At 30.6% G+C, this 22,725-nt stretch overlaps 2 protein-coding genes across 2 annotated transcripts; one reads left to right on the forward strand and one right to left on the reverse strand.

Moving 5' to 3' along the window:
* Positions 1-4,676: 4,676 nt before the first annotated feature.
* On the forward strand, positions 4,677-8,632 carry LOC134228600 (uncharacterized; the record flags this gene model as incomplete). Its single annotated transcript, XM_062710265.1, has 5 exons — positions 4,677-4,857; positions 5,022-5,239; positions 6,206-6,448; positions 6,787-6,855; positions 8,271-8,632. Coding segments are annotated over 5 exons (959 nt in total), but the record flags the coding sequence as incomplete, so codon positions are not given.
* A 6,782-nt stretch (positions 8,633-15,414) lies between these two features.
* Positions 15,415-20,128, reverse strand: LOC134228601 (ribonuclease T2-like). Its single transcript, XM_062710266.1, has 8 exons — positions 20,024-20,128; positions 17,900-17,974; positions 17,635-17,719; positions 17,403-17,446; positions 16,690-16,762; positions 16,446-16,510; positions 15,654-15,764; positions 15,415-15,541 (listed from the first exon to the last, which is right to left on the reverse strand). The coding sequence occupies exons 2-8, from the start codon at positions 17,947-17,949 to the stop codon at positions 15,415-15,417; spliced, it is 555 nt and encodes a 184-aa protein (XP_062566250.1). The 5' UTR covers positions 17,950-17,974; positions 20,024-20,128.
* Positions 20,129-22,725: the final 2,597 nt, after the last annotated feature.

Consider the following 22,725-nt stretch of genomic DNA (forward strand, 5'->3'; position numbering starts at 1 on the left):
AAAGTCTACTTGGAAAATTGTTATTTTGACTTTTTCCTTGGTAAGCCGCCCGTAGGATTGTGTATTTAGAGGCAAATACCTTAGTGCGGGTATTACTGTCTCATGACAGCATCTAGTTCTGGTTTTTATTGTTTTACCTAGAGTGCATTACAATAAGTTTATTCACTTAATACTTTCATAGAAATATTTTAATACGAAAGTTTGGCAATATACATGTATGAACTACTCGCATTTTTCAATTTTTGTTTGTTGATAATTTCGGAAAATCGTATAAGTACTTGTCTGTGTGGTTTTATATATGCTGCAGATTTTTGTATAAGCCTAAATATATCAACTTCTCTTAAACAAAACACACAGTACTGTAATTCTAAGTATTCTGCACAGCACGCTAAAATAGAAACTCGGTAATGATTTGTTAATGTCAATATCAAAAAGACTATTTATTACAAACATTAAAGAAATACGTGCATGATTGTAGGTGCCCTAAAAAATACTATAGTAAACTATAGTTAACTATAGTTTAATATAGTTAACAATGGTAAATCAAAGTTCCAAAGTTTTCAAAATAGTAAATCAAAGTTCCAAAGTTTTACCATAGTAACCAAAGTTCCAAAGTTTTCACCATAGTAAATCAAAGTTCCAAAGTTTTTTTCTATAGTTAAACAAAGTTCCAAAAGTTATCACCATAGTAAATCAAAGTTCCAAAGTTTTAACTGTAGTAAAATCAAAGTTCCGAAGTTTATGTCATAGTTATTCAAAGTTCGAAACTTTTTACCATAGTTATTCAAAGATTTAAGTTTTTTGAAATTACTTTCACAATTTTTATAATAAAAATAAGTTATTTTTATTATCATTTAAATGTTTTAAAGGGAAAGATATTAGTCCTGTTCTGGCTGATTTTGTTGTTCATCTTTAATTTAACATGCAAAATAATTAATGAAAATGTAATATTTACATCGAGCAGTGTTGACTGAAGCTAAGGAAATATTTTTATTCTAAATGACACAAATTTTATCTTAGAGTAAGTTTTTTTCTACATAAATAAGGTTTACTTTTTATCCCTACAACATTAAAATTAAATAAATTTGAATAAATATTGCTTTTTTATTGGAGCAAGAGAAAATCTTTACATTAAAATTCATTTCTTTTACATAATTCTTAAGGGGACGGTTTGGGTTTTTGTAATAGTTCTCTAGAGCCTTGATGAATTCTAACCTTGACATTTTATAAATTGTATAAAAACATTATTCCAGAGGTTTGATAATACCTGATTAAAGTTGCAAATTTTCACCAAAGTCAATTAAAGTTCCAAAGTTTTTACCATAGTAAATCTCTTATGAAAGTTTCGAACTTTTTACCATAGAAAATGAAAGTTCCAAAGTTTTTACCATAATAAATCAAAGTTCCAAAGTTTTCACCATAGCAAATCAAAATTCCAAAGTTTTCACCATAGTAAATCAAAGTTTCAAAGTTTTCACCATAGCAAATCAACGTTCCAAAGTTTTTACTGTAGTAGTAAATCAAAGTTCCAAAATTTTCACCATAGTAAAACAAAGTTCCAAAGTTTTAAAGGATGAGGTGACTTGCGGCCCCTCGTTTACTGACAAAAAATTAAATGTCTAACTTTTACTCAAATTTTTGTATGTAACTAGTCACTAATATATGTACCTTTATATAATACTATTTTTAACAAAAATGGAAACGTGATTTGAAAGATATAGGTCTTTTATTGGGGTAGGGGTATCACGTTTACATTCAATTCCCATTGCATTTTAACCCCGCCCCACTCTTTGAAGCCCTTAAAATATAAGAGCGCATGTAGGTACAATTTTCTCATTTGACTGGTCACTATATTTTATTGAAATTTACCTATATGTGAAAGGAGAAAGTTGTACCTAACTGCGCTCACATTCTATTTTTTAAAAAATTGTAAAATCTAGTTGGCCTTTCCCATTATGAACAGATCGACGGAACTAGATTTTCTGACGTAAGAATGAATTCATATGCTAATCGAGGCACAGGCCATACTTATTAACTGACCAATCAGCTAAATGAAATTCGTTACGAGTGAAGACCACAAAAATACTATGGAAACATGCTTGGAATTTTACTGCTTTCCGATATCTTTTTATGCATTTTAGTCACAGATAAGACACGAATCTACATATGTACCATTTCCGAGACCACAGTAAAATTTACAGTTACAAACACTTGATAAATTATATACATGATATACATGTACATTAGGTTAAAGTTTTGTAGCGTGTTTGGTTAGCAATTCTCTAGGTCTACACGTATTCCCGAGTATCGGTGAATACAAGTATCATGTGCATTTCTTGTCCTAAAAACCTTAAATGCTGAAAATTCATGCGTATTATCAAGTATAAACAGCATTGGCTGACCATTATAAAAGTTTGAAATGTAGAAAAGGATAACAGGTAAATTGACCTAAAGCACGTGTGTGCGATAAAATGTCAACGTAGTATACCAGCATGTTTTGTTGTTCTGTCATCGGATTGGACAATGACCAAGTGCGAAATAATAACAATAGCCATATAAGGTATTCTCGGACACGCATATCTCTCTATTGTACTAAGACCCGCCCATTCTCTTGCCATAAAAGAAAATATATGCACAAACCTGGCCGAATTTAGCTGTGCTAGGGTCTAAAAAATCAAAGATAATGCAGCATTCCTTATAATTAAAATGTGCCTGAACTATTGAAACTATTTGAAAGGCGTCGTATTTATTTACTCATGTTTGAAAACTACCAACATCGTCGTAGATTAAATATAATCCGTCGTGGAAAAAGGGGCCCCAGATAGCAGTTATGTCACATCATCCTTTGGAATTATAGTTAACTATAGTAAACTATAGTTTACTATAGACTTTTTTTGTTTGGGGATCTACAACATATGATTTGTAAAGATAAAATCATAGTGTAAGATAGTTGACCAGTTTACATATCTATAAATGACAATTTTATCAACATCTTTCAGATGAAGTTTCTGATTACTGAGTGGATCATATCAATTATATTTGGTCCAAACATACTATGGTCTTAACAAGGTAGGTAAATTAATTCTTACAGACCCATGTGTGTTGTTGAATGTAAAGGATATGGAATTCGCAATTAAAAGAAAGATTTAAACAATACACAACAGTTAAAATTTTCAAATTTAAATTATCACAACAGGATAGGGATGATTTCACAACAATGATTATTATTAAAATGCTTATTCGTGATATACTGTATTTTATTTTGTCTAGAATCATAGGGGACATTTATTGGAAATATAAATATTATTGCTTATAAAACCAAATAATTGTTCAAACGTAAACACATTAGACATTGTATAATTAATAATTGAGTAAATATTTAAGTCTGTAATTCCTAATGCATCGGTGCATGTATTTAAATAAATAATGAAATTCATTTCCTATTCCCTTATAAGGAAAAATTTACAAATTCTATTTTCTATTGCAATATTATATCATTTCCCATTTCAATTGGAAGTTTAGCAATGTTTGTTCTAAAATTGCAATATTTCATAGAAAGTAAGGTGAATTTAACAAATACATGTATTTGTCAACAGTTGATATGTTTTTTTTTAATTCTTAACCATCTAAAACAGTTACTGAAATATTTTGGTGAACTAAAGATGTCATTTCAGCACAATTGTTTAAATTGATATTAAAAAATAGTTTGCTCCTTTTTCTTAAACCATGCAATATGGAGAATGCTGTGTTGGTATCAATACATACATAAGTGAGTCCTAAATCATGATTAAATATTTCTAAGACATATAAAATTATTTTGATGACATTTTTTTCCTTATGATGCAAGTCTTGTCCAGTAAAAAATCAAACGTAATTTGATATAAGAAGATAAGGTATATCTACTATACTTTCCAAACATGTATACCATAAACCTTGGTCGGAAGACTTCATATTTAAAATATGTTTACAAAAATTTAGAAAAAAAAACATGGACGACTGAAATTTGATGTTTATGACATTCCTTTTGAAAACCATTTTAGCTATTGAAAACTGAAGATTGGTGACATGTTTTGCAAGAATTTTTAAAAAAAATAATTTTAAATGTTATAACACCCCCACCCCACCCCACCCCCCTCCCCACCCCCCCAAAAAAACAAAATAATATCACTACAGAAGAATTATACTTTTAAGGAGTAAAAAAAAATTATGCACAAACTGTTAGCATTTTGGAAATACCTTGAAGTTCATTTTTTTCTGTGTAATAAAAAAGCAAAGGTACGCTGTTTTCACAGATTTCGATCATTTAATTTCGCTATAGCGTAACGCAATGAGGTTTGTTTAATGAAATTTTATTTATATAAATTCTGACACTTTCATAGAAATCAGAACGGACTCAGGAATTAAAAAAAATACATATTAACATAAGATTGAAATTTTATAATGATGTTTAAATCAAATTAACTTAATTTTAAATTTACAATTTATCGATATCTTTTACTTCCTGCTAACATGCAGTATATAACTATTTTTACGTAGTGTATCAACTATTCTCAAAATTTGTCAACGATTAGGAAATCATCAATTAACACTGACAGTTAGTTCTTTGAAGAGATCGCTATGAACACTTTACGAATATGTGGTTTATAATTTAGGTTGGTAAAATTTCTATCTTTCAGATAGGGATACAAAGTGTAGATACAGTGTCCATCTTCCAGAGGCTTCATGGCATGCAGCATATAATGTGTGTGCTTCAAGTAACAAGACACTGGTGACACTGACATCACTTACTGAGATGTACTATATAGAACTAGTCCTGGAAGAAGTTGATGAATTACTCGGAAAAAAATTCAGTTTAAAGTATTTTGCTTCTTAACAAAATATTGAAGATATTTGAAAATTACTATAGATGAATTAAGCAAAATTCTTCTGCATCAAGTGAAATCAGTATTGAAATAACATAATGATTCTTAGTATGCTGTTTAAAAGTAAACAGACAAGTTTTTCAATCTTCTTTTTTTTAGATACTCAGAAGGCCTGTGGGTTGGGGCTTTTTTGAGTTCTTCTAATAATGAAAGTATGCTAGAAAACTGTGATCATCTTTATTCCGAAATCCCGGTAAATTTAACTGGTATAAGCCCCGATGGGTTGTTTTGTCTTTATTACAATCCAGAAGAGCAGAATCTTGTCACGGAAAACTGCACTTCAGAAAAAATGTTTATCTGCGAAAAAGATGATGAAGGTAAATTGTGCTTTCTTTTCTAACAAATATATGTCTCAATCTTACTTAAGGACAAAATTGTTCTGATAAAATCAAGAACATTACAATCTAATTTTAAAAAGTTTAATATCAAGGGGGTTAAAGAGGGAAACGCAACAAAAACGGCTATTTAACAAATGACATAACATGGGTCTAAAAATTATCACTCCTCTAATTCGGATTTTCTTCAACAATCCTTAAATTTTCATTTCATTCATTTTGTTATCTATTTGATACTCTAGTACGTGTAGCTTCTTAAGAAAAATGCAACGATTTATGATCCCTACTTTGTAGTTATTAATCAAAATAAGCGATTAAATACAATTTATTACTGAGTAAAATCTTGTCTGGCGTTTTTTATACTAATTTTTAGATCATTATATACACAATGAATTTAAGACGGATTTTCTCGTAATAATCCTATCATGACAAAGAGCAGGTGACGGTTTATCTGGTCGGCGCTGGGGATGCTCACTCCTCCATAACACCTAATCCCATGCTCACTCTTCCAAAGCAACCGATTTGGTGATCCAGGTTTGCTCGGCATCTGTTTTGTTCGATGAAATTTTGAATAATGTTCATCAGATCAATGTACTTCATTTGAGGGTATATAAATTCTCATTTATTAACAAGAGATCATTAAGACTGAATGTGTTTCATCAGGTTAAGTATAACCAACTTGGGCTGTTTCATATATATTTATGATTATTTAATTGGAAATTAAAAACGTTTTACAATAAAAAAAAGATGATTAAGGATAAGATGTTATATTATTTTATACATGTATTTAATTTCACGACTTGTTAACCCGCTTTTTCTTTCCTGAAGAAGGGACACGAAATCTGGAAAGTTGATGGAAGCAAGCAAGTTTTAGCCGCCACTGTTCTGCATTATTTACTTATCTATCCTTTTATCTGTCTACATATTTATGGTTATATATCATTTTAGATTTTGGAGAATGCATGATCAATTCATCAATATCAGCATTGCAAAACCAAACTCAGTTGTGCAATTTTGTCAATAATCCAGATACAGATTTAAATCAGTGTGAAAAAAATTGTTTAGAGAATGCAGTATGTTATACAGTTTCACATAAGCACCAAAATAACGTATGTCAGCAGTACAAGTATGATGATAAGGAATCGTGTGATTTAACAGCAAGACGACCTCTGCCAATTTCCAAATACAAAAGTAAGCAGTTAAACAACACAATATTTTTTTTCTTTTATAATTGATAACCCTTTTATTACCACCAAATTAACTTTCTTTTAAAATTGAAATACATCACCATCAGTGGTTGATGTGTGAGGGATATTCCGTATGGACAACTTTTATGATTGAAATGATAATTCGATAAGTTAACGTCCTCATCAGTTATTGAACTAACTTATGAAATGTGAAATATTCCTTGTTACTTCTACATGTCCTTTTTAAAGACTTTCTCAATTCGTATTTAATTTGTTGTATTTAATGCTAGTAAATCATCTTTCCATCTAATTAAATAAACCTTTCTGATTCCTTGATTTTAGGTATTTTTCTATACACCAGTGCTGGGTATCCCCCATCAGAGGACGTGCCTCTCGATCAATGGTGTCCAGGTACGTGCCGATTGATATTATAAAAAGAAATGAGAATAACTACAGTCTCCTAACGTTTTAGAAATTGATGGGCTCGGGGAAAATATAGTAAATTAATTAAATTTGGAATTTTCAGTCCCAATCAGTCATTTTTTTTTTATATGGGTATTTCACTTGATTTAACATCAATAATTGTATTTTTAATATAAAACAATATAATTAAGTTTTAATATTTATTTCTTCTCATTTTACGATTTTATGAAACCCGAATAACATTAATCGGGTCTATCACCCGGGTTTTATCAAGTCCTTCAGCAGACCTCTCGTATTAATCACTATTAATTCATTCTAGGAAATATAAGAATTTTGTGAATTCTTATCAGCTGACTTAAAAGGTCATATTACATGATAAATAACTATGTAGCACACAGTAACTGATAAAAAATATAAGCAATTCTTCAGATTGATTCAAGAAGATGTTTTATTTCCAAATCAAGGTTCTTTGAGGCATCAATAAAAATCAGGTTCGATTCAGTTACAACAAACATTCTGAGAGAATTGCACATTAAGTAATACACGTTCCCTACGGGGTTCCCCTTTATCTGAAGGATGCCACTTTACAGTATACAAAACTTTTGTCTTTTCTTGCGTCATATTAACCATGCTGACCTTCGAAATTTAGTGCATCACGAAACCGATCTTACACCATTATGAAAAACTAAAAATGCCCTAATTCTGTCAAAAATCAATGAAGCATAACGAAATTAAAACTTGATCTGTAACTCATCAAGGTACACTTACATTCCAAAGAAACAGCTCAAATTCTGCAAGTGTTAAGAAAAAAAGAGCGGAAAACCAAGAAGGACAGACTGACGGTGACAGACAGACGAACAGACAGACGCAAAGGAAACCTATAGTCGCCTTCGTTTTCACCGTTATGGGACTGATAAAGCAAAACATTACATTTTCATTAATATTAATACAACACTTTTTTCCTGACTTTTTTTGGAGAGGGATCTTCAATCATTTTATTCCCTCTCCCCAAATGTGTATTTATAGATCTGATCCAAATTTCAATAATGATATATTTTTCATGCATAACTTTTTGACGTTTTGTCTATATTAAACATTTAAAAATAAATCCAAAGAAAGTATGATTTTTTTTTCCAATGCATAACAAGTGCAAATAAATCAGCATTTAATGGTCCTCTTTGTTTGTCATCGATAACTGAAAAATAAATAATGCATATATTGTGCAAATCTTGTTTGAGAAACCAAAAGGAAATCATTCGGATTCAATTATCTCTTCGAGTATCGGCAAAATTTTACTGTATAATGCTTTCTGTAAAACGATATTTAGGAATATTCAAGTTGTATTTTTTATATGATAGACACACGTGTTATTTTATTTAAAATGCTTTTTACTATGTTCACAGAAGTGAATCAGAAAGATATTCAAGAGAAGATCGCTAATATGCAGAAAAATTTAACTATCAATCGAAAAGAAACAAATCAGTACACGCGCACTTTGACTAGTGCCCCGGATGAGAGGACCTCTTCAAAGAATATCGGAGTCCTTGGGGCGTTTGTAATTGGTGCAGTGGGAAGTATTTTTCTCCTCTCCGACTGCATAAATATTATCATTTGGATACAAAATAATCGTGTACACGCCAGAAATATTTGACTTTTTCAAGGAAAACTGGATGTAGAGCATAAACATGAAAAAAGGCAACATCATTTTAGACGATATGTTGTCGACAATACTTAGATTGCATTGTCTGCTTACGATAAATGTAACAAGATGGTATTTTAATATATGTACATGTCATATTACAATATTTACTATACATGTAATTAACTTCTATACTTTTTTTTAAGCGCTAAGCGCGCATGCGCAAGCGATTTATAAGGTGTCTTCAGATTTTCACGATCTTTTATTCAACGCCCTCTACCGACAGCATATATCATGGCTGCACTATATACCATACTTCCTAGTAAACTTACACGTAGTTTAATATACCGGTATATACAGCATGTCGCGTAATGCAAAGTGTTTTCCGAGTAGGATTACAGGATTTCAAACTTAGCATAAATATTTATATGTATATTATTTACGTAGCTGCTATTCTTGTTCAAATTTGGTATCTGTACCTAATATCCATCTAGCACTAAGATCTTGAACGCACCCCTGCATGACCCGCCCTCTATAAATAATGATGATAATTATGTAAACAAATGGGTTCTATATAATGCCTTTGCAAGGGCTACTATTGCTGACCTAATTTATCTCCGTGGTGTAATATGGTTACTTTTAAAGGTGATGATATATAAATTATATATTTCAATGTTGTATATAATGTTCTCAAAAATGACGAACTATATTACGTGGAGTGATACATAATATAGCGCCGCTGAGCAAGTTATGTAACTCTACTGAGCCGTCTAACAATCCCCGACCTCTGTCCGCTACTTTAGTGTAGGAGTTATCAAAATAGGTGTTAATTGGGACAGTCGATATTAATACGTACGGAAATCCTGCAGTATGGGGATAAGGGCGGTTCTTATCTCTGAACAATATGGTGCGTATTAATAAGTATACTGGCAAACACTCATTATGTCACAAATGTACATGTAATCTCTGTAGTGGTAATTCGAAAAACTAATGACCATACATGTTTATATATTAATACAAGTACCGAAAAAAGATTTATGCACACATGTATTTAAGTCTCATTAAGCTTAAAATATCAATGAGTATTAAAAAATCAAATTAGAATTATATGATTTAGAAGCATAATTCCATAAAAAAATATTTATTAAACTAGCTTCTATATCTAATTTGTATCTACATTTTGTAGTTTCGTTACATAATTTTTCACGCCCTCTTCTGCATAAGCCTTTATTTCAAACAATGTAAATTTTATACAAACGAGGATTTTTATTATCACACTTGCATTACATGTGTGTTCCCATATCGCCTTTACTGTGAAATCCAATTAAGAAAAAGTTAAAAAGTACTAAGACGAAATGGGAATTTTAGCATTTGTAAATATTACCGGGTTGATATAAAAATTTATATGAAAAATTTTTTTAGACTGAATTTAACAGTTAATGAGAATTTATGAATACAGTGTATGACATGATAAATGTAATACCAAAAAATATTTGATGCTAAATATATATTCAATCTTCATCATATTATTTCACCTGAGAGCTTACTTAGGCGAAATGTGAATGCTAAATTTTAGAGCTAAGGCAAGATCGGATCAAACCGCATTACACAGAGGGCAATTATCTTTTAGCAGTACAAACTTGAAAAAAAAATCCATTTCACTGAACGATTGGGTGTTCAAAAAATGAAGCATTTTTGTTAAAAGTATTTTCGCCAAAATGGGATCAAGAAAAATACGAACAAATTTCAATGTTTTTTTTTTTTGTCTAAATAGAAGAGTATGTGATTTCACATTTTTATTTTAAAAAGAAATATTGTTAATTCTGCTTCAAATATTACAGTAGAACTCGGTTATAACGAAGTCGCTGGGACCTATGAAATCACTTCGCTATATCCGTAATTCGTTTTAACCGTATAAGAAATACATGAAATTCATATAGCTGGGGATCCTAAATGACTTCGCTGTATCCGTAAATTCGCTATATCCGTGTTCGTACTAAACGAGTTTTACTGTACACGAGAAACAGAATGGCCAAGCTTTTTTTTAAATTTCGGTAAAAAAAAGGAATCTCCCTTCATATTGTACACATGATGAATAAGTGTAATAAATATAAATTGTTTGAAAAAATTCCTACAAGCCCTGTGGTTGAATACTAAGTATATCGTCGGGGGAGTCCAAGGTTATTAAGTCTTCAGGGATCTTTGTTACATTATGATAGCAACATGCTGCACGAGGTTGGATTGGTTTCACAATAAATGTGAAATATTGAAAAAATATTATTATCATATTATTCAAGATTACACATTATGATGACGCCCGAAAATACCAGGGACTTCCGTCCCGGTTGATGCACATGAACAAATTTACCCGATTTCATCGAAATATTTGCAAATCGGGGGCATATAAAATTAACTGTAAATATGAAAAGGAAGAGAAATGTATAACAAAATTATTAATGTATGCATATACCATGTTTTATTCTGATTTAGATAAATAATCGAGCGAAGTTTAAGCGAGGTGAGGCGAATGACAAAAAAGAGTTGCAAGCCTTCTCTCTTTATATGTATCAGTGAAACACGGCATTTTTAAAAACAGCTAGAGTTGCATTTTTGATAACATATAGTGCATATTATAATAGAAAAATAGGTAAAAGGTGAATCGAACCCAGATTTAAAAAGAAAAAAAATGGAAAGGGGGGGGGGGGAGTCCATACCCCAAGTGCCTATGGCTAATGCAGAGTTTTATACCTAATCTGAAATGAGGAAGGTCAAAAGAAAAAAAACGGACTGTAATATTTATATAAATTCAATTTTATCGCAGAAACCTGGATCCAAAATGCAACACTTTGTTAACTTTTTTTTTCATTTTTTAGACTTTATTAAAGTAACAAACCTTACACTTGGTTTTATTTAACGTAGCAGTCAAGGCGATCAAGAGGCGGGTTTAGTTGAACCATGCTTAGCGCTTCCCAGTACTTCCAGTACTTTGATTATTTCTTATAGTTGAATTGTGCCTTGAGTTTTGATCTTCAAATTTTTAAAACAAAATGTTCTGTTTGAATGCATGAAATATCATATTAATTTAAAAAAATCAAAGAAAATGATTTCTTTTAATGGCATTAAGTCATTATTATTCAAATTATGCACACTTATGTGAAGGTATAATACTCAAGGGAATTAATAAAAGGAATGTATGAGGATTCACCTCTACTACCTGAGCTAACGTTCGTTAGATGCATGTTTGTTGCTGTCATTTTTTGCTTATCGGTGAATATTTTTTTAAATAACATTTTTGAAGAAGTTTTTCCATTATATCAAAAAGATAATATTTTTATCTATATGCCCTGAAAAACGACCGAATCACGCCGAATACAATTATGTTCCCCGGAAATAGTTATGTTGCCCTCCCGAACACAGTTATGTTCCCTCGCGTGCAATCATTCCGCATATTAATTATGTCTGGTTCGAAATTCACAGAGGCAGTTGCTAAGCAAACGTAAACAGTCTCGCGAAATTTAAAAACTTCAGACAACGTCTGTGAATTGTTTATTTGAATTTAGAGGAATTGGATAATTTAATTGAGGAGAAAAGTTCTTTTAATACAACAAAGTTTATCAACACACGTGTCAGCATACTGAAAACATTCTGGCATGAAACGGGACGGTATATTTCGGAATTATACTCAACGTAGATAACATGTGTACATAGTAAATATGTTTGATGATCGATTGGGGTTTTCAATGCTTTAAAATGTTATATACCATATATTACATGGCTTAATTCTCGGGCAGCAATACCAGAATATTTGCCCCTTGGTTACAGGAGAGCCCTGGAGTGTTATGTCACCATCTGCCTGTGGCATCAGGCGACATATAACACCCCAGGGCTTTCCTGTCACCTTGGGGCAAATATTCTGGTATGCTGCCCTCGAAGCCATGTATTATATGTATATTAAAAGTTAATTAAATGATCATTCAAAATAAATTTTATGAGATAAATCAGATCTTCAGAGACAGTCAGAGATTTAAAAAGTGCATTATGATTTTTTCCTTTCATTCATGTAAAAATATTCTTATTTAAAATACATTTTCCATATTTTAAAGGTACTAGTAGTTAAAGGGTTATCATGAATAAATATTTACATTATTTTATTTTTATTTTTATTCTAACTTCTGATTTGTTAAAATCCAAAAGAAACAAATATCCGTATTCCTTGGTTTGGTATCAGATAACTCCTCCCCTCAATACAAAATGAATCATCTTTATCTATTCAATCCTCTCATTGTCATTTCACAGAATTCTTGAACATTTCAAGATTTAATATCTACATCCCTAATTGCAAACAATAAATCGAACATCAAGTTTCAACAATTAACATGGATTGTACGCTATCTATATCTGTTTATGGATCCTTTCAATTCCCATCATTTCTGTTTTTTTTACAGATGAAAAGTGATAAGGATTTTTGAAACTATTGATAATCTACACCAAGACGTGTTTAATGACTTTATAATTAAATTTCAGGGAATGGCTTCAATTCTTTGCCAAATTATTATAGTACAACATTTTTTTTAGGTGGGTTAAAGCTGCTTGATTTTCTGTTTTGAGTATAAGGAACCCAACTTGTTTGCAGGAACATTGTAAGAAACATACATGCCAATTTAATGTTTGCAGTAAGTTTGCAGGAAACATTTCAGTATTCGAATGTTTGCAGGAAGTTCGCAAGAACATTAATATGACAAATCAGCTAATGAAATGCAGATTGTACTGGAGTCAACACAGAACTGGCAATTTTGAAATGTTTGAATTGAAGTCGTACATGAATCTTTCAGTATTTTGTGGAATGTATACCGTTTTGAATGATTAAAAGTGCCAGACTTTGGATTTACACGAATAGGTGTTCATTGGCATCTATGATATCTAATTGGTAAGAAATGATTTTGTTTTATTTTGATATTTGAAAGAATATTTCTTAGAAGCACATATGAGTAACTGGTGTAAACACAAGGTGGAATCTAATTCTATTTATAATAAATTCCATTCCTCTTTTTAATATGACATATGTATACTTCTTAAATGTAATAATGAACATAAATCAGTTAAATGTTTTCAAATCAATTAGTAACTGTGTAATAAAAGCTATCATGCACTTTACATGTAATAAAAAAAAACTTCATAAAATTGCATCATTTCAGACACATGCGTTAGATTTTCTCTAAACTTAACAGATTTAGGTCAAGACAAAAGGTTTCCGCAAACTTGCTGCTTGTACACAGGAATGTTCCAAAACCATAAGGAAATTATTTGCTGCAAGTTAGCAGCAACGTTTTCCGCAAGCTTGCAGCAATGTCTGAGGCAGGCTTGCAGCAATGTTTGCTGCAAGCTTGCAGCAAGGTTTCCATATTTGGAAAATCCAATGTTTGCAATGTCTGCTGCAAGCTTTCAGTAATGTTCAAATTGGGCAAAATAAATGCCTTTCTGATAAAAATAAGCAAAACAGTTTTTGTTCCAGTTTTAAATATTACTATTAGCAACAAACAATGGCTTCATGTATTTTATTCATATTAGACACAATATGTACCCTAAGCTTTTAATTACAGATAACTTCAACTGTTTAAATAGTACCACTTTGGGAGTAGAATGGAGGTCACAAAGGGGATTAAAGTTTTTCAACAGGAATATCATTGATTAAATATGCCAGTAGGGGCAAAGCAACTTAATAACTAACCCTGCAGTTTTAACAATGATGATGATAAACGACTGCACTGCATATCAGAGAATATTTTTTGCAAAACAACAAAAGAATAGTGGGCAAGAAAATAAAGTTTAATTCTTTAATTCTTACTTCAAGTTTAATACTTTAATTCAAAGATTTTTTTTTCTAAAGAAGGAAACAATAAGTTGCATTCTTTAGAATACTGAAGAATATAAATATGGCATTATAATGTAATTTTTATTTCTTATTTTGTTTAAGACTGCATTAAGGAAATTGGACTTACATCATGCTTCAATTTAAATTAAGATTATATCAAATGCAATAACACATTTTGTGCAATTTATTCACTTTTATACATAATGTTAATTTTAAATATGTTTCAAATCATTTAAAGTCAAAAGAAATATTTTTTTGCAAGCTTACTTTCTAAATGATTTATCTGTCGTGCAAAATATAAGTCACTGACGTTCGGGCATGAAATAAATAGAGATAACAAAAAATATTCTAGCTCAGAATACCCATGAAACAATGCGAAATAGGAGCAGAGCAAACACAGACCTCCAAAACATCATAGTTAGGATCAGGTGACATGGATTTGCCATATTGCTCTCCTGAAATAAGGCAATCTGTTTTTTTTCATTGAAGTGTTCCTTACAGAACACTGCACAGTATAACAAATACAAGGGAGAGCCAGGCCGTTTGTGCTGTATTTCGAGACTGTCCGTTGTCTGGTGATATCGAGCGACCTGCAGGACTGGGAGTAAGGCTCGGGTACAACACAAGACCTTGGTATTTATTTCTTGTATGACAATCAATCAAGCTAAAAGTTTTACTTAAGCAGAGTTGGACTTCCCACAACCACAAGGGCTGAAAACAAACAAAATAACATGAACTAAACTAAAGGAATTAAACTAAAGTATTCATATAATTCAGTTTCATTATTAAATTATATAAAAATGCATAAAAGTAATTGAAAAACAAATTTTTGGGAACAAAAAAATTAAAACTATGTTCTTGTAATTAAGAGGTAGATTGAATCCTGAAGTTGATGCAAATATATTTTTATCAATGGATTACCTTTCGTCCTACGTCTTTAAGAAGAATATAAGGTCGATGCTTTGTTTCTATTTTGAAACTATCTTCGATATCTGGGATCTGAGTAAAGAGCAAAAAAACAAAATACGTTTTCTTATTACTTTATTGAGCTTGGTTTGACTTCGAAAATATACTCATAAATAAAAGGTTTTTCGACATACAGAATTGAATGGTTATCTACCTGGAAATTGTTTCCTCCCACAATGTGTCTCCTCGTCAAGATTCTGATATCAATTTAAAAAATAAAAATATCAACAAAAATATTAATGCCTTTTCTTTTTATCTGAAACTGACAAAAAAAAAATAATAAAAAGGAATGCCTTAGGTGGAACTCACGCTGATATATTATAGAGGAGAGCCAATTCAGTGGCCTTGCTAAAATACTGCGCCACTGTCCTTGTGTCTTCTACGTCCGCACATGTGCCATGTTTTTGCCATTGGTACGACCTATTTATATGACGTATATGCTTAAAGAATAGTTAATGTTAATAAAAGGGATCTAGACGAAAAAAAAATAAGGAAAGAAAAAGACAACAAAAAGAGATACAGAAGAAAGTGAAAGGCAGTGGTGAGGAAAAAAGAGTTGGGGAGAAAGAAAATAGAGGTGAGAGTGGAGAGAATTTCAAATTAGACACGTGATAACACTTCGAAAATGTAAATCACGGATAAAAATATATGAAGTGAATGACGAATAACCTTCTGCTTTTTCCAATGTCAAATGTATTTGGATTAAATTGCCTTCTTTTTTAATCACTAACAAAGTAATTTATGTCAAACTTAAGTTTTCGAAACATCCAAAGAAATATTTCATCCTCTTCCATACAACTATTGAAATAAGATAAAGATAAATTCACCGAAAGAAACTATTCTGATCAAAATTGTTAATTAGATCTTTTTTCCAGATCTATTCAAGATTGAAAAAAAAGTTTGCCAATATCTTTCAGTTCACTTGCCGAAGGACGTTAAGATGACAATTTATTTGGATGCAAGAATACTCCTCCAGGCTTCAAACGAGATTTTATTGAATCATAGAAAGGATATCCGATCATCGGCCAAATTCCCCTTACTAATACAGATTAAGCATTGTTGAAAATAAACATCAATTAAATTAACTAGCTTATATTTTACCAAAATGTTGATTTAGTACTTTTCAAAAGGTCTGGCCAAATCCTTTTCATTTCATTTATTGTTCCCTGCATACCAAAATTAGAAAAAAAAAATAATGCATTCATAGTCGTTCTTTATAAATGTTATCAAAGAAAATTGAAAATTTATGACATAATCTATGATAAATAATAATAGTGCATAGTAGTTTTAAATTATATAGCATTTTGCATGTTTAATATCCTTTGCATATAATGCAAATGCTAACCTCGGGTATACTTTCAGCAGTAAAAGGAGACTTGGAACAATCTTTAACAAAACTTCCATTTGAATTCGAAGGCCTGAAAAAGAGATTAACTCAGTTATACAATCAATATAGTATATAGTTAATATAGTCCAGCAAAAGAAAATTTTATGTTTGAAATTAATATAAAAACAGGATGTGTTTACGAACACTAATCTCCCGTGTGGTTGCATTAGGTGAAATATATAATAATAAGACTTTGACACTATGAAAAATTCGATTTTCTCAAGTGAAGACTTTTACATTTTGATTTACTATATTGATTTACTAAAGTGATAACTAAGAAAACTTTGATTTACCATGGTTACTACTATGGCAAGTTTTATTTATTATCAAAAAACTGAGATTTATTCAGGTGATAACTTTTAGAACTTTAATTAACAGTAGTGATAGTGGTACACTATATTGATCTTTGGTTGACTATTTTTTTTTTGTTAGGGAAGAAAAAAAAACATTTATGAAATATGAAGGATCGTACATATGAAAGTCAAAGCTCTGGCCAATTCTAAGTTATGGGAAGGGTTAGGGTTAGATTTTTTTGAGGAAAAACAGACAGCTAGGCAGACGGATGGACTGGGCTAAAACTTCATAAAACCGAACCATCCATTATGTGCCCCCCCCCCCCAAATATAGCTCTAAATTAACGATGGTGTCTTTCACACTCTTTGCAGACTTACCAAAATCCATGAACGGTCCAGTGTGCAGGAAGTGGCTGTTTGCACTGTAAAAAATAATTAATGTTTATTTTTGGAGAGGTCCCTCAAAAGCCTGCATAAGCCTTGGTGAGGTAAAGGGGCAAAATTAAAGTACACGAAACGATAATTAACGTTTGAAAGTATTACCTTAAATTAAGTAACTTGTCATGGATTTCATTGTTTTGATTTTTTGATTATTTTTACTTTCAGTTACCTTTTGATTTTTGCAAAATGTAACTGGCCATTGAAAGGATAGAACGAAGTTATCAAATTCCACTGCTGTTAAGTAAGTCGTATGGCTGTAAAAATCAATATAATCAATCAAAAAGATTGAAAAAGAAAGAAAGATAGAAGGAGTGAGAATGCAAAAGATATAGAAAGTACATAACGGTAGAAAGTTTTAAAAAATCAGCTTTTAAATGTAAAAAAGTGGAATGAATTATCATAAAATCTGATGAATAAAAATCATCCATACTCACCAGCTTAATATCAGAATTCCGAATATCATATACACACAGGAAGAAACCATGATTGAGTATACGTGTAAAGAACCTCTAAAAATATAATTAAATCTTATATTACCGTATAGACTAACATTGGTATGTTTCTTATATAAAACACAATTAAGGGGGCTGGCGGGATGTGGTCATTTTTTGACTATGTTTATCTCCTATAGAAGAAGAGTTCCATATGAAATTATAAGAAATAATCAAATTTTATAACTACCATTTTTGAAATTTTTCTTAGCCAAATGATGGATGACAGCTTAAGATATGATATCTGAAAAAAATAAGTTAGTCTGGTGTTTAATTTGTGTTTTATTTGTAAACCACCCAGCCTCCTTAATATAATCTTATGAGTAAGACATATCAGAAACACAGATTACCAGAAGAATCGGAAAATAACGTACAGTATTCAATATCAAAGTCCAAAACACAACACAAAATAGGGCCAGAGCAAATACGGACCCCCGAAACATCACAAGTTGGATCATTTACCATGGAGGGGTGGGCATCTAATGCTGAATGGTCTCATCTGCAATGTGTTCCTTGTCATAATCGGGAAATAACGGAAATATCCCTCGTCATTTCAGTGCATGAATAATGGACAACCAATTGGTATGAAAAAAGTCAGTCAGCATTTGACAATGGTAAATTGTATTTGCTGACAAGTTCATCGTATCGACCATAAAACTTAGAAATATTGACTTTAAACGAGACTGTTGATATTCTTGTTTTATCAACTTGCTTTTTCATACATTCATTCATTTTAGAGACTGCTCTTGCGTATCGAATCAACTGATATATATTTTCATTCCCTATGCAGGAGATGAAGGTATATAGCTGCATTATAAAGGGAAGTTATAGATTCATGGAAGTCATCACGTTTATCATATAGCTTAGTTGTTAGATTAACATTGTTGTTTTCATTAAGTAAAATATCCATGTATGAAACATATGAGCAACACAATTAATGTAAAAGGGAGTGGAAAAACGTCCATTTCAGAAGTGAATGTAAAAGTAATCATTCAACTGATCATAATAAATCTCTCCATACAAAAATGTTTTACACAGTCCATTGTCAAAGCTTTCCAATATATTGTAGATGACCATGGCATACCACGCATTCTAGAAAGCGTTTCTTATATTTCAATTTAATTGTGAAATGAAAATGGTGAAAATGTAATAAAATTTGATTTCCAAAAATAATACTGTCTTCTTAGATTCAAAAGGCACAAAATCCCATGTAAATTTCAATAATGTTTGAAGAATTAATACAGAAAAAACAATTTTCGATCATTATGCAAATTATCCAGCTCATGGTGATTTCATGATTAATCTGTAACATGGTTCCACGAACAATGATATCTATATAAAGGGGATGCTTTTTTCGCACGTGCGTTCCCAACATATTTTCTATTTATGATTAATAGTCTGCATTGTAACTACTACTTAAAGACACACCTGTTAAGCATACATCTGTATGTACTTGTAGAGTTACCAGTTGTCTTTATGAGGTCATTTAATAACAAATCTATACAACCGATGTAAGGTAAGAATTTCAATTAAATCGCCGATTATTTGCTATCTATAAAGAAATATTGCATTTAGGCGTTTAATGAAGTTTTAACCTTCATTGATGTCTCAAAATCCTATTTCCAAAAGAATGTCGTTTAAGCATTGTTTGTATTTTGTAAATTGAAATGGCAATAGAAAGGTACTATTCAGTATGAAAAAAAAAATGTTTATACAAAGATAAAATGCATTACCTAATAAAATCGATTACTCAGAATTTAACTTTCGTTTTCCTGTTTGCAAGACTGTAGTGAAACATTATCTAAATATAAATCAAATTTATGATTTTAAGAATTTCAAATAAAAGTATGCCAATTGTTTGTGTCATTACAGTGGATTTATTTGTGTATAATAACTTATGCTATGATATAATTCAATGAGCACTGAATATGTGTCAAAATGTAAATCATCAAAAAACCATCAGTGTCAATGTGATTTTCCATTTCTTTTTAAAACCTATTGTAGACAATCTTTAAAAAAGAGATAAAAACCTGTATTACGTAAAATGATGCAGGAAATGTAACTTACTAGTTCAGGTTCAGGTCTCTAGAAAAAAGAAATCTTTATCGTCAGGTACTAGGAAGTCATCGTTCGAATCTTACCTGATAACAAGGCTGTTACCATGGTTTTTACCCTGACGTAGTAGATTTCAGAAAACGAGAGAAACAGATTTATCATGATATTAACACAACCGTTAAATTATTGACTCGCTTGACAAGTAAGGCTAAGATTAAATGTTTACAACTCCCTTGTATTTTTTATCTTGAAAGTTTTTCATTGATTTTTCAAATAACTTTGTTTGAATGTCAGATTACATTCTGCTTTATAAATTCAATAGTACGGTGAAGATTTGAACAAAATACTATGATAATGGTCAGTGTAATATACAAAAAAAAAATCAAGATTTCTTTCTTTTTGTCATTTGAACAAGTATTTCAATACATAATTTAACGACAGTGAACGTCGTGCGAGAAAATTATTTTTCAGCAGAAATAGAACGGAAAAAGCGGTTTTCTGATTTTAATTTGAATATTAATTAAATCCTAAATCTTGAGATCAATTTGGTCTATTTTCTGCACGATTTTCATGTCTTAATAATCAGAAACAATCTGACTTAGCTCCAACAGATAATAAGTTTTAAACTTTTCTTACCTCTGCTGATAGAAAATGATGTCTGATGAAATATCAAGGTATTAAATATTCAAATCAAAAGCAGGGATATGTACGAGAACACCATTAGGAAAAAACTATCCTAGGTGACAATGTTTTAGTTTCATATCTACATATATTATTGAAAAACCACAATTCACTTCCGAGCAACAAAACTAAATCGTTTTAAATATAAAAACAAAATGTACGAAAATAACTCAATCAGGAGCAGAGTAGGTACACTTGTGATAATTGACATATTTAAATAAGTATATTTTAAACATGCATTTTTATCTACACACATCTCTCTCTCTCTCTCTCTCTTTCTCTCTCTCTCTCTCTCTCTCTCTCAATATTAATCGAGAATAGTCATTTGTATTTTTCAAAGAAAAATATTTTCATAGGTGCAGCTCAAAGTCATTTTATATATAACTATCTATTTATTTTTCTACGAAAAATAATCCAATGTATCAACTTCATAAACAAGGAATATTCAACAAGGTGTGAAGGTATTTAATTAACGATAATAATATTAGAATCTCTTTATTGGTCTTTCTTTTGCATTGTAAACTGATATACTCAAGTGTAAATAGTATGTTTTAATACGGTTAAAATTTCTAATTTCAAGTACAGTGTACACTGTGATATATTTCAAAAACTCTACCTAGAATGTTAATATTTAGAATCTTCTATGTACTTATACATAAGTTACATGTAATTTTCAATTTAGGTCACAATATTTAATTGTTGAGATAAATATTTATGTTTCAGATAATGTATCAAAGCCATTGATTGTTCAAGACTTATAATTAAAGGCTTTTGGTCCCTTCAGAATATATCCACGACGTTTTTTCTTGATTAACGATAGTTATTTCCTTTCTAATACGATACATACTGGTAAGCGTAACATGATATCACATGATCTGACTTATCTGTTTCATATTTGAATATATAAAAAAGGCGTTAGTTATAACGTTGCAAAAAGTTTAGTGTTGATTGAAATGACTTTTTTTAAATTCCTAAATTCATCAATTTATGCATCAATAAACTCCTATCAACTGCATTCGGAATTTATAACTTTCCTTTTTTTCCATAGGCAAGAGGGTATTTAAAAAAACAATATGCGAACAATTTTCATTTCGATTTCAATTTATCTGAGGCATTGAAAGAAGGAGGAACTGGTTATATAAATAAAATCAATTTCCTTAATGTAAAAAAAAACACCCCTTTTGCTCAGTGAAGTTTATATCAAATTGATGCTGGAGTTTTACATTAACATTTTTTCTGAGAGAAAAAAGGCCATAAAACAAACCCTTTGTTATAAGTATACGTGTATCTATAGCTCTTACAGTGGAAAGACCATAATATGCAAATACTGTAGAAATCGACAAATTGTAGCAAGACAGGAATAGATCTACAGCCGCACACATGACTGATTTCAATGAACATTGAACGTACGTAAATACTGTCTGTCGTTTTAAATCCACATTGTTAAATATAAATAATTTCTGAAAAAGCACCAATTCCCATTGTATTTCACACTGCAATTAATTAGTAATAATTTCGTTTACGTTAAAAATAACCCAAAACAACGATAGTATGGGTTTAATTCAATGGAAATATGACTAATCGCGATGGTGAAATCAAATCATTCATGATACAGATATAGTTCCGATAAATTTAAAAGTATACCTTTGCTAAACCTAAACGCCAAATTATACATAATTTACTATTAAATCTAACCTCTGTAATTATAAGAGTTATTAATTGATTTAATCAAATGATATAATAGTTGTTAAATATTCTAAACAATTTTAAGGCGTAAATATCTTTACACGTTTTAGCGTTCTTGAAAACTACTACTATTAACTTTATAGTAGACCCAACAAGTAAAGCAAAAATGCCCAACAATACGAGGGTTGTCCCAAAAAGTCGTTAACAGGAAAAACAGTTTTGTTTTTCTTTGTTTTATTAAGTTTCTTTCCTTGTCATAGCAAAAAGTAACATTTTATGATCATGCACTTCAAGTTTCATGTTGATATCGCATCTTATAAGAAAAATTATTAGGAAATAAAGAAAGG

The sequence above is a fragment of the Saccostrea cucullata genome, unplaced genomic scaffold (assembly GCF_032062105.1).
Source record: "Saccostrea cucullata isolate Sc308-1 unplaced genomic scaffold, CSIRO_AGI_Scuc_v1 ctg5041, whole genome shotgun sequence".
Taxonomy (NCBI): Eukaryota; Metazoa; Mollusca; class Bivalvia; order Ostreida; family Ostreidae; genus Saccostrea; species Saccostrea cuccullata.

What these genes read in the sequence shown, in the direction of transcription:
- LOC134228601 (XM_062710266.1), bottom strand. Translation starts at nt 17,949, where the DNA reads ATGGTTTCTTCCTGTGTGTATATGATATTCGGAATTCTGATATTAAGC. An exon ending in TGGACCGTTCATGGATTTTG is followed by an intron (nt 16,763 to 17,402) that starts GTAAGTCTGCAA and finishes TCTCTTTTTCAG; the next exon opens with GCCTTCGAATTCAAATGGAA. An exon ending in CTCCTCTATAATATATCAGC is followed by an intron (nt 15,542 to 15,653) that starts GTGAGTTCCACC and finishes AATTGATATCAG; the next exon opens with AATCTTGACGAGGAGACACA.